The sequence below is a fragment of the Hypomesus nipponensis genome, chromosome 8, assembly GCF_054491055.1.
Source record: "Hypomesus nipponensis isolate SF chromosome 8, ASM5449105v1, whole genome shotgun sequence".
Taxonomy (NCBI): Eukaryota; Metazoa; Chordata; class Actinopteri; order Osmeriformes; family Osmeridae; genus Hypomesus; species Hypomesus nipponensis.
The window spans coordinates 692,076-703,976 of record NC_140368.1 but is presented as its reverse complement, the minus strand read 5'-3'; the positions used below and the strand labels follow the sequence as shown (position 1 = coordinate 703,976).

General features: G+C 48.3%; 2 protein-coding genes across 2 annotated transcripts; one reads left to right on the top strand and one right to left on the bottom strand.

Moving 5' to 3' along the window:
* Positions 1-289: 289 nt before the first annotated feature.
* fen1 (flap structure-specific endonuclease 1) lies at positions 290-6,774 on the bottom strand. The gene is made up of 12 exons (XM_084703657.1): positions 6,681-6,774; positions 6,424-6,537; positions 5,903-6,005; positions 5,657-5,759; positions 5,444-5,507; positions 4,530-4,639; positions 3,600-3,736; positions 3,370-3,436; positions 3,108-3,239; positions 2,714-2,865; positions 2,189-2,303; positions 290-868 (listed from the first exon to the last, which is right to left on the bottom strand). The coding sequence occupies exons 2-12, from the start codon at positions 6,503-6,505 to the stop codon at positions 791-793; spliced, it is 1,143 nt and encodes a 380-aa protein (XP_084559783.1). The 5' UTR covers positions 6,506-6,537; positions 6,681-6,774; the 3' UTR covers positions 290-790.
* Positions 6,775-7,063: 289 nt separating this feature from the next.
* Positions 7,064-11,901, top strand: tm9sf1 (transmembrane 9 superfamily member 1). Its single transcript, XM_084702816.1, has 9 exons — positions 7,064-7,314; positions 7,672-7,880; positions 8,113-8,244; positions 8,342-8,464; positions 8,594-8,928; positions 9,151-9,305; positions 10,062-10,247; positions 10,692-10,965; positions 11,168-11,901. The coding sequence occupies exons 2-9, from the start codon at positions 7,680-7,682 to the stop codon at positions 11,559-11,561; spliced, it is 1,800 nt and encodes a 599-aa protein (XP_084558942.1). The 5' UTR covers positions 7,064-7,314; positions 7,672-7,679; the 3' UTR covers positions 11,562-11,901.

Genomic DNA, 11,901 nt, shown 5'->3' with positions numbered 1-11,901 from the left:
GTAAGCTGAATAAGACATCTTACAGAGTGGGACTCAAACCTATATATTAACGTGTTTACCGATTACAATGTTCTTAATAAATGAAATTGTTCCATCAAAATAAAATTAATGATTATGTTAAGCTCTGTAGAGAAACATTATTCTTAATGTAAAAGGTAATACATTTTTATTAGGGCTTTTAATTTGTCCTGTGCACCCATAGTAAAAAGATCAAGAACTTTTCTTTAACTTGTGCAATAAAATGTGACCAGTGTCCCTTTGATGTAATGCAATCATCGGTGTTAAGCAATTTCTGATGTCGTTTTTTATTTATTTTATTCAATCAACTTCTACAGTGTAACAGTGTGAGGGAGATCGGGCTGCATCTTGTTTTACAAACATCCTCATTTTTAACTTCCGACTAATTTAGACAACTGCTAAATTAGTCAATGAACCATAATAGATATTAGAGCTGTCAGCAGATCATGGGTAACATTGTGTCACTAACAACTTGCAAGAGCTGCCAGTACAGTAAGTCACAACATTCATGTTTTGGTCAGTGACTACAGACCAAAATTGTACCAGAAAAAAAACTACAATGATTCAAACAAGTTCTCCCAGAAGGCATTACAACTTTTATTCTAAGAGAAAAACATTTCATAAAACATTTACTTTACATTCATAAAAAAAAAAAAAAAAAAAAAAAAAAGATTTTCAACATGAAAAACAGTTGGTTCACACCGGGCTTCTTTCTTTTTTTTCTCAGCTGTTTCACTTCCTTCTTCCCCAGGAAACCCTGCTTTGTCTTTTCTTATTTACCCTTCTTAAACTTCCCAGCCGTGACGCCAGTCTTCAGCTTCTTCTTTGTAGATCCCTTCATCTCAGGCTCCTGAGCAGAGGGGAAGAGGAGGAGATGACCAACCCAGATACAAAACTGTTGATCTTGTAATTGCAAAGGCTGCGGTTTTACTTTGGTCACGTGACACGCGAGAGTAACGCAGTTTGCAGACGAAGGATCAACTTTGCACGTAACACTTGACCTGTACAATGGCCTCAGGTTCGACAGAACCTGGTACAGACACTTTGCCAATTTTACCCTTAAAGATGCTGCGCAGTGTCACGTATTATGCAAAACCTGCCTGGCTAACGTTGCTCCCTCATAGGGCAACACCACCAACCTAATACGGCCCTAAAAAAAAACACAAAGCCATGTACGATGCATAGTTAAAATGCTTAACACCAGTGTGTAGGGTTGCCACCCGTCCCTTAAAATACGGAATTGTCCCGTATTTGATAATAAAATAGCGCGTCCCGTTTTGAATCACTACGGAACGGGGTTTGTCCCGTATTTTCAGAGTTAACTTCAACACAGCAGCCCATGCAAATCATCCCACCCGCATTCTGTGAAGACCCGTCCTATTCTACCCCTGATTGGGTAATACTCGCTGCCATTGTTGGTTTGATCGGTTTGTTTCAGGTTCACGGCCAATACTGCACACCCCTGCTTCTGCTCCACTGATGCTATCATTTTTTCCAATATACCTTTTTGAGTATCAAAACATTTGTTTAATTTAAATGTAATAAGTTATGGATCTGCTAATTTAATAAGATAATAAAATATGGTTCACATCTCACAAGTACCTCCTCCGCCTATTTTTGGTGGTCTCACTGTCTGTTGGCCTATGTTTATTATCATCATAGCTGTGTTCAGCCATGACGATATGACCACTTGAGTTACACTTGAGTGATATAGATAGACTGAGTGCATCTGTTCACACTGATGTCAATCGTTTTATAATGTCCATGTAACAATCTTAATATTTTGATGTCATGTTTTAAGTGTTTCTTTTTCTTTAAAGATTGAACCTTTAGATGTGTGAGTTCTTAATATTTTCTACAGTGCCCAAAGCACAAGTTTTTTTTCCAAAACAGTAGCAAGCTAGCCTTAATTAAGAAAGTGCAACGCACATGTTATTAGCCTACGTTTAGCTTTGATTTACCAAAATATTTTCAAAGAGGTACAAGCGGTATTTTTTCCTTAATTTTCCTTGACTTTGTGTGTTATGTTGCTGACTGGAGATTAGTATATATTTATTAATAATAAATGATATAATAATCGCATATTAAATCGCAATTGTAATATTAGTCCAAATAATCGCAATTAGCTTATTTTCTAAAATTGTTCAGCCCTACGACCTGTTGTCACTACCTTGCGTTTGGATGACAGAGATCCCGTGACGGAGAAGAAGGAGTCCAGCCGGCCCTGAGTGCTGCCCTGGCGGCTCTTCAGGATCTTCTTACAGCCGTTACGCATGCGGTCCTCACTGTCAACACACACACACACATTTGTTTTTCTATCCTAGTGGGGTCCGACCATTTACTTCCATTCAAAATTGAGTTCTCTCTAACCAGTAACTTTCTAGGTAATTCACTGTGTTTTTACCACTAAAAAAAGGATTTGAAGTCTCCTTGACAGTCAATTTTCTTGTTTTGTTTGGTTCAAACAAGACACACAAACAGGTCCAGTACCGCAGCAGGATGAGTAGAGGGAGGGGCCACACCTGAACTGTTTCTCTGCACACCTGAACTGTTTCTCTGCACACCTGAACTGTTTCTTCTGCACACCTGAACTGTTTCTCTGCACACCTGAACTGTTTCTTCTGCACACCTGAACTGTTTCCTCTGCACACCTGAACTGTTTCCTCTGCACACCTGAACTGTTTCCTCTGCACACCTGAACTGTTTCTCTGCACACATGAACTGGACGAGTCCATCCTCATCCGGCTCACTCCACTTCAGCTCCAGGCAGGAGCAGTCCACCACGTCTGGGCTCAGGAACAGACCACGCGCCTCCTTGTACAGCCAGTCCTCCGGTACCGGATGCTTCTATACCAGAGGAGACAAGAGTCACAGGTCAGAGTTCACAGGTCAGAGTTCACAGGTCAGAGTTCACAGAGGAGCAGAGTCTCTCCCAGGTCATCTGTCAGCTTCATCACTATCAACAGCATGTGACCCAGCCTATGCAGTAGACTTGTTGGTCTCAAAGGTTTATCCCGCTTGACGAGGGGAGCGCTGTGAGGATCCCTCTGTGGACCAATGAGTGAGGAGCGGTGTCTGTGGCAGCTCACGGATAGGTCGATGTTGTCGAGGATCTCCTCAATGGAGCCGTGCTGCCTGATGAGGTCCATGGCCCTCTTGGGCCCGATGCCCTTGATGGTGCCGCAGTAGTCACAGCCCAGCAGGATGCACAGATCTATGAACTGAGATGGAGGGGGGGGGGGCAGGAAGGGGGGGTCCGATAACATGGTACCAAAAGGGCCCAGGGCCCTAGACTGGGGAGGATGTGTGGTGTGGGGGGGAAGGGGGGAAGGGGGGGTCATGCTGAGGTACCTGCTCGTGAGTCAGACCGATGTCCTGCAGAATACGACTGAAATGGAACTCCTGGATAGGCAACTTCCTGTCAATGACAAAAACACACAATCTTCAATGAGCTCAAACAACCAAAAACAGGATACATCTTGATACCTTTACATTACATTTGAGTACATTACATGTTGTGAATGTGGGGGGAGGAGCTAAAGGTGTGAGTATGGGGGAGGTGCTAGTGGGGGAGGAGCTACTTGGCTTCGCTGGCGGTGAGGTGTCTGAGGAGGACGCCCGTCCCAAACGTCAGCCCGTCCATGTCCTCCGTCGCCGTGGCGAACACCTTCCCTGCTTTAACCAGAGCGGCACAGCTGGCCTCTGCTTCACATGGGGCCTGGAGGGAACATCACACCTGCCTCAGGTACGCCACACCTGCCTCAGGTACGCCACACCTGCCTCAGGTACGCCACACCTGCCTCAGGTACGCCACACCTGCCTCAGGTACGCCACACCTGCCTCAGGTACGCCACACCTGCCTCAGGTACGCCACACCTGCCTCAGGTACGCCACACCTGCCTCAGGTACGCCACACCTGCCTCAGGTACGCCACACCTGCCTCAGGTACGCCACACCTGCCTCAGGTACGCCACACCTGCCTCAGGTACGCCACACCTGCCTCAGGTACGCCACACCTGCCTCAGGTACGCCACACCTGCCTCAGGTACGCACAGCTATCATCTGTACATTCACATATCTGAATATGTTTGACTTGTCATGGAAGGATGCAACAAGGAGACTGGGGTAGAGAGAAGAGAGATCGGGTGTAGAAAGGGGAGAGGCTGGGGGTAGAGGGGAGAGGCTGGGGGTAGAGGGGAGAGGCTGGGGGTAGAGAGAGGAGAGGCTGGGGGTAGAGGGGAGAGGCTGGGGGTAGAGGGGAGAGGCTGGGGTAGAGAGAGGAGAGGCTGGGGGTAGAGAGAGGAGAGGCTGGGGGTAGAGAGAGGAGAGGCTGGGGGTAGAGAGAGGAGAGGCTGGGGGTAGAGGGGAGAGGCTGGGGTAGAGAGAGGAGAGGCTGGGGGTAGAGGGGAGAGGCTGGGGTAGAGAGAGGAGAGGCTGGGGGTAGAGGGGAGAGGCTGGGGGTAGAGGGGAGAGGCTGGGGGTAGAGAGAGGAGAGACAGCTGGACTCCTACCTCTACATACGGAACCCCCATGAGTGTAAGGAGCTTCTTACACTCGTCGTTGTGCTGCCTAGTGACTTTCACCAGACGCTTGCTGAACTTGTCTATGTTCTCCTGCTCCCCTAGTGGTCAAAACAAGCATGTGTCAACCAGGGATCCAAATTATCGTGTCCCGGGGACAATGTAAAAGAAATCGCTAAATATCTTTTCAACCTTTCAAAGATTTTTTTCAAAAAATATTTTCAAATCTCTAGAAATTTTCTGTAGAAAATATTTTTCCAACCTTTAGGAACTTTTTTACTACAGCCACACCAATAATTGTGTCAGCCCCAACATGAAACAAGCAAGAACATTGTGTATTTTATTGTGTGGATTCACACACTGATTTGAGCCTCGCGACTGTATGGATTACTTAAATAGTAAATAGTGTTGGAATGCAAACACAAGAATGTACATTTTGAGACAGGTAAAGTTCAGTTTAGGACGGTTAATTTTGCACTTTGAGACGGTACTGGGACACTGAGGGGAACATGTATTTGCCAGCCCCTCTGATTAAACACTGGCCCCCTGACCCCCCCAGTAAAATGTGTCTAGAAACCGCAACTGTGTCAACACCCTGAGGTCATGTCTGTATGAGGTGAAAGGTCATGTCTGTATGAGGTGAAAGGTCATGTCTGTATGAGGTGAAAGGTCATGTCTGTATGAGGTGAAAGGTCATGTCTGTATGCAGTGAAAGGTCATGTCTGTATGAGGTGAAAGGTCATGTCTGTATGAGGTGAAAGGTCATGTCTGTATGAGGTGAAAGGTCATGTCTGTATGCGGTGAAAGGTCATGTCTGTATGAGGTGAAAGGTCATGTCTGTATGAGGTGAAAGGTAATGTCTGTATGAGGTGAAAGGTCATGTCAGCTGTAGAGGGTTCTCTCACCTGCTTCCTGAGCCTGGGCGAGCAGCTTCTCAGCCTCAGCTCTCCTCTCCCCTCTCTTCTCCAGCTGTCACACACACACACACACACACACATATACATGTATATAAATATATAAAAATAAATGAACAAGCTTAAGACGATTACGCAGACCTATGGGTGTTTGTAACATAAGGAACTGAAGGTGCAAGCCAGGTATATAACCCAGGAACACACCTCTCCTGACTTGAGCTGGGGAGGCTTGCCGTCAAACACGTACACCGGTTTGATACCGTTCTCCAGCATGCGGATGGTCCGGTAAAACATGCCCATCAAGTGGCTGCAGATACACAGGAAGAGAGATAGAACAGGCCAGACACTAGTTACCGATCAAGGATAAAAAATAATACAAAGTACATGCCCCCCATAAAGGAAGTATATACTGTGATTGTATGTGGAGACTTGTAATCATGAGATGGTTACCTGGTTGTCTCTCCGTCCTCGTTCTGCAGAACATTACCATCCTGTCTGACAGCGATGAGGAACTGATAGATGCACATGGAAGCGTCAATGGCGATCTTTCGCCCTGTGTTATAACATCATACATGCAAACCCACGTTAGTCACAAAACCTTCGCCTCCTAGCTAAACAACCTTCGTTGTAACCGGTATGTTGTGTCGTACTTTGGAGTTGAGAGCTGGTCTGCTAGCTGGCTGGCTAACTGGCCAAAGTGTACGTAAGCGAGACGTTCAGCTCATACTATCAATCGATACAATGTAGCTTTGAACCAGGACCGGCCCAAGCCTTTACGGGGCCTTAGGCAGAATTGATTTGGGGGCCGGCGTTGTTAATGTATAAGTAAAAAAACAAAGCATTAAACTGTAATTTAATGTGCTCTTGGGGGCCCTGTGGTGGCCACGGGAGCCCTAAGCAGTCGCTTAATTCGCTTATGCCTTGGGCCGGCCCTGCTTCTAACAATGCTGCTTAGAAATGGGGCTGTTTACCAAAGAAGTTCTTCATTTCTTGTTCTTTGATGGCACCTGGTGCCTGGTCGGCTATCAACTTCGCAAGTCCGTGAATTCCCATGGCGGTGGAGTTTCAGACACCAAACAAAAAAGCTGCAAAACAATGAGTCCGTTCATGCCGGATTACCTCAAATCTGCAGCGAGACGTTTTAAATACACACTACTGTAATTTTAGACAAAGACAGAATGAGACATTTCTTATAATGGAAAATGACCCTTGTTTACACCAGACTTACCCTTCTTCTGGAACCGTGGCGCAGAGAATGATGTCTATTTCGCGCGAAAATTACATCTAGACATTAAAACAAGAGCTTGAGCGCATGAGCTATTGGAAGCAGTGTTGTCGATGATGCGGTGTTGATTTACATGTCTGTGTCTTTGAAAGTGGCACCAAGACGTTCGATTGGTGAGATTCAGGGAAATCCGGTAATGAAAAAACTATAAATAAAGAATCAGAAACAAAAATATTTGAGATACAACGTTTAATTTATGTATTTCAATCTACAAATCACATATATACATGTTTCTATAACGTGTTTTAAAAAACGTACAAAATAAAGATTTGGTTCAGGTAATGTGGAGGTGTGGTTAGATTTACCCCGCCCACTCCGGAAAAGTCGGTCGTCGTTATTTTCATTTTTTAGGTGACGTGGAGTCGGTTCCCTTCGCTCAACCAATTTAATGTGTCTTTTTAAATACGGTCTTAACCCGTATCTGTGTATAATCAGTGTACCGCATTTGAACAAAACTGATATAAAAAATGTCTTCAAATATTTCGATTAGATCCCAGCAAAACTGAAGAGAAGGGGTGCGAAGAGGCGAGTTCCTGGGCCTGGAGTCTGAGGAATCCAGAGAGAACAGGAGCGTTTGGTACGATCTGTCCTGCAGCAAGCCTACATCAGGTCGAGCTAGTTTGACGAGGATAGAAATAATGTGCCACAATAATTGAACATTCTGACTTGATGCTAAAGTACATTCATCCATTGGTTAAAATGTTACATTGTAACAATGTTGTCTTTCGTGGCCAGCGCTGTTGTTATTATTGTTAGATATTGTCAGCTAGATGTTATGCAGCAGCCGTTATAGGAACAGCCGGCCTATACTATTTCCTCTAACCTTTTAACACCTGCACAACTGTGGTTAAATTGGACGCCTGTCCATCTCTGATTGTGGTCCGGACATCAGTCGCTCATAGCAGTTATCCAATGCATTCGTTTCTCTCGACAGAGACCACAATGAATGGAGCGAAACAACTTGTCTCGCGAGCAGCTGGCCAGATGTTGCTCTTTGTTTTGTGCCTTTTGCCACATTTTGGGTGGGCAGCAAACTTCAAGCAAGGGGACCCGGTTACTCTCTATGTAAACAAAGTTGGGCCTTATCACAACCCCCAGGAAACGTATCATTATTACACGTTGCCTGTTTGCAGGCCGAAAGAGGTGAGTTTAAATATGACAAGTGTTTAACAAGGATCAGTATAGATATTAGCTCTTACTTCATGACTAAATAACCTTACAGTTACATAAGTGACTTACAGTTTAATTTGATGAAGTCACTCTCAGTCTAGATAGATGATAGACAGATACTTTATTGATCCAGAGGAAAGTCTAGTAAGATATTCTAGTCACACAGTTGCACAACGTGGTCTGTGTTGATGGCGTTCCTCTCCAGGTGCACCACAAGTCTCTGAGCCTTGGAGAAGTCCTGGATGGAGACAGGATGGCAGAGTCTCTCTACGCCATCCGCTTCAGAGAGAACACAGAGAAGAACCAGCTGTGCCAGCTGACGCTGACAGAGACAGAGGTACTTGGCATGTGGAAGTTTTCCCAGCGGGGGCCGGGGGGGCCCGGCCAGGGCCGGCAGGGGCTGGGGGGTCACCGTCTCTGGCTGTGTGTTGCAGGTGGACCAGCTCAGAGAGGCTGTGGAGGAGCTGTACTACTTTGAGTTTGTCCTGGACGACATTCCGATCTGGGGCTTTGTGGGATACATGGAGGAGAGTGGCTTCTTACCTCACAGTCACAAGGTGGGCGCTCCTCTTCTCCTCTTCTCCTGTTCTCCTGTCCTCTTCTCTTGTACTCCTCCTCAGCCAAACACCCTCTCAGCTCCCCTCTGCATCCTATCCAACCCTGTGTCCCCCCCCCCCCCCGTGCAGGTGGGCCTGTGGACACACCTAGACTTCAACATCGAGTACAACGGCGACTCTGTGATCTTCGCCAACGTGTCTGTGAAGGACGTGAAGCCCGTGCCCCTGGAGGAGGCTGGCGGTGGGGGCGGGGGGCTGCAGGTCACCCACACCTACAGCGTGCGGTGGTACGAGAGCCCGCTGAGCGCTGCGCGGCGTGGGGAGAGGCTGAGGGATCACTCCTTCTTCCCCAAGACCCTGGAGATCCACTGGCTGTCCATCATCAACTCCCTGGTGCTGGTGGTGCTGCTGCTGGGCTTTGTCATCATCATCCTCATGAGGGTGCTGAAGAACGACTTTGCCAGGTATGTGTGGGGTGGAGGTGGATGCTGGTGATGGGGTGGAGGTGGATGCTGGTGATGGGGTGGAGGTGGATGCTGGTGATGGGGTGGGGGTGGATGCTGGTGATGGGGTGGAGGTGGATGCTGGTGATGGGGTGGGGGATGGAAGTGAAATGGGGGGTGGGGGAGGCTGGTGAGGACAGCTGCAGGGCCACCAGCCTGGAGAGCTGAGCTGCTGTTCTGCAGGTATAATGTGGAGGAGGAGGGGGGCTGTGAGGATATGGACCAGGGAGACAACGGCTGGAAGATCATCCACACAGACGTGTTCCGCTTCCCCCCCTACAAGAGCCTGCTGTGTGCCGTGCTGGGAGTAGGAGCTCAGTTCCTGACCCTGGCAACAGGTTAGCACACCACACCACACACACCACACACACACACCACACACACACACCACACACACCACACACACACACCACACACACACACACACACCACACACACACACACACACACACCACACCACACACACACCACATACACCACATACACACACACCACACACACACCACATACACACACATCACACACACACACATACACCACACACACCACACACACAGCAACAGTACCTACACACACTGACACACACTGACACAGAATCCATGTTATCTGGACATCCTTGTTGCCAAGCCGACAGTAGAATTGCTGCTGTTGTTTGGGTTGGACGCCTGTGTGACTTACAAGACAAGAGAGCTTTGAAGCTGATAAGCTGAGAAAAACAGATGCTACTGTATCAGACGTGGTCTTGCAAGTTCCATCAGAGTCCAACTCATCACCTCTGACTTCACAAGCGCCACCACTACCAACTACGCCAACGAAAAGCTAGCAATTGTTGATGCGGGTGGCCTATTACATACTTGAGGAGTGAGTTTCAGCACACACCGGCTACACTACCACTCATCTCTTTCTCCCTCCCTCCCTCTCTCTCTCCACCTCCCTTACTCTCTCCCCCTCCCTCACTCTCTCCCCCTCCCTCCCTCCCTCTCTCTCCACCTCCCTTACTCTCTCCCCCTCCCTCACTCTCTCCCCCTCCCTCACTCACTCTCTCCCCCTCCCTCATTCTCTCCCCCCCTCTCCCCCTCCCTCCCTCCCCACAGGCATCATTGTCCTGGCGTTGCTGGGGATGTTCAATGTGCATCGTCATGGCGCAATCAACTCAGCTGCCATCGTGCTGTATGCTCTGACGAGCTGTGTGTCTGGGTTCTGTTCCTGCGGCTTCTACACACAGATCCACGGGCAGCGTTGGGTGTGGAACATCATCCTCACCTCCTCGCTCTTCTCCGGTGAGGAGGACCGCCATGGCCAGGGGACACTCTGGGGTTCATTTAGCTGCAGACGCTTTTATCTGAAGCTGTGAGATGGGATTTATCTGCTGTAAATGTTATTTCTCTGTTCTGTGAGTGTAGAGTGTAGACTTCTTCCATTTTGTTTCAGGTTTTGTGTTCCGTGCCCCGATAATTTCCCTGTAATGGATTTGTGCACTGTAGCTTGAACTGAATTTTTCAACCATAAATCTGTTTTATTTCTATTGATGCTTTTCCCCTTGGCCCTCCACCCTTCCTTCTCTGCTCTCTCTCCCATCCTCCTTACTTGCTATACTTCTATCTTCCTCCACTCATTCCACAAATCCCCCCATCCTTCCTACCCCCTCCCATCCATTTTGATTGTGCCTGTCCCTCTATCCTGTCCGTCCTGGCTGTCCCTCTATCCTGTCCACCCCACCCCAGCCCCCCTCTTCCTGACGTGGAGTGTGGTGAACTCGGTCCACTGGTGGAGCGGCTCCACCCAGGCTCTGCCCGCCTCCACCGTGCTGCTGCTGCTGGGCGCCTGGGTGCTGGTGGGCTTCCCTCTCACCGTGATCGGGGGCATCGTGGGGAGGAACCGGGCCGGAAGCTTCCAGGCACCCTGCCGCACGCGCAACATTCCCCGGCAGATCCCCAAGCAGCCCTGGTACAAGCACACAGCTGTGCACATGGCCATAGGGGGCTTCCTGCCCTTCAGGTGAGGCTGGGGGGGATAGATGGGGCAAGACGATGTGTAGCAATGCTAGGAGTTAAAAGATCCACGGTAGCAATGAGCAAATCGGCTCTTAGAGATCAAAGTAATACACCTATTCACCTATTATGAATGATGACAGATTTTGTTCTATTGCTATGGCAGGGTACTCATATGAACCCCCAGAATGTGTTCCTCTCCCCCTCAGTGCCATCTCAGTAGAGCTGTACTACATCTTTGCCACGGTGTGGGGCCGGGAGCACTACACGCTGTACGGCATCCTGCTGTGTGTGTTTGCTATCCTGCTGTCTGTGGGCGCCTGCATCTCTGTGGCTCTCACCTACTTCCTGCTCTCTGGAGAGGACTACCGCTGGTGGTGGCGCAGCGTCCTGAGCGCAGGCTCCACCGGCATCTTCATCTTTGTGTACTCGCTGTTCTACTACCGGAAACGCTCCTCCATGAGTGGCCTGGTCCAGAGCGCAGAGTTCTTCGGGTACTCGCTGCTCACGGCGCTGGTGTTCTCCCTCATGCTGGGAACAGTGTCCTTCTGGGCATCACTGGCCTTCATACGCTACATCTACCGCAGCCTCAAGATGGACTAGTGCACACACACACACCTGATAGAGGAAGCAGGACATTTACATACACATTTCCCATCATGTCAGACAAACAGTCCATGTGTGTACACCCCTCTGGCTGAGGGAGGGCCTGGGCCTTCTGGGTGCAGCAGCGGACAAACCCCATCATGGTTGAAAAGGGACATACAGATGGTGAGGGGTATAAAGGGATGAGTGATGCTACGAATGAATGACTTGTTCTGGGGTTCAGAGTGATTGTAAAATGGTGATGGGAGCAATATTGACTTATATATTATAGTCACCTCTCAACTGTTGGTTCTGATGTAAATATACAATCTTTTCAATAAAAACCTTTGTTACAAGA

Coding starts and splice junctions, on each gene's coding strand:
- fen1 (XM_084703657.1), bottom strand. CDS start 6,505: ATGGGAATTCACGGACTTGCGAAGTTGATAGCCGACCAGGCACCAGGT. Junction 5,760..5,902: donor GAGGACGGAGAGACAACCAG/GTAACCATCTCA, acceptor GTGTATCTGCAG/CCACTTGATGGGCATGTTTT. Junction 2,866..3,107: donor TCGACAACATCGACCTATCC/GTGAGCTGCCAC, acceptor CCTCTGGTATAG/AAGCATCCGGTACCGGAGGA.
- tm9sf1 (XM_084702816.1), top strand. CDS start 7,680: ATGAATGGAGCGAAACAACTTGTCTCGCGAGCAGCTGGCCAGATGTTG. Junction 8,245..8,341: donor TGACGCTGACAGAGACAGAG/GTACTTGGCATG, acceptor TGTGTGTTGCAG/GTGGACCAGCTCAGAGAGGC. Junction 10,966..11,167: donor GGGGGCTTCCTGCCCTTCAG/GTGAGGCTGGGG, acceptor TCTCCCCCTCAG/TGCCATCTCAGTAGAGCTGT.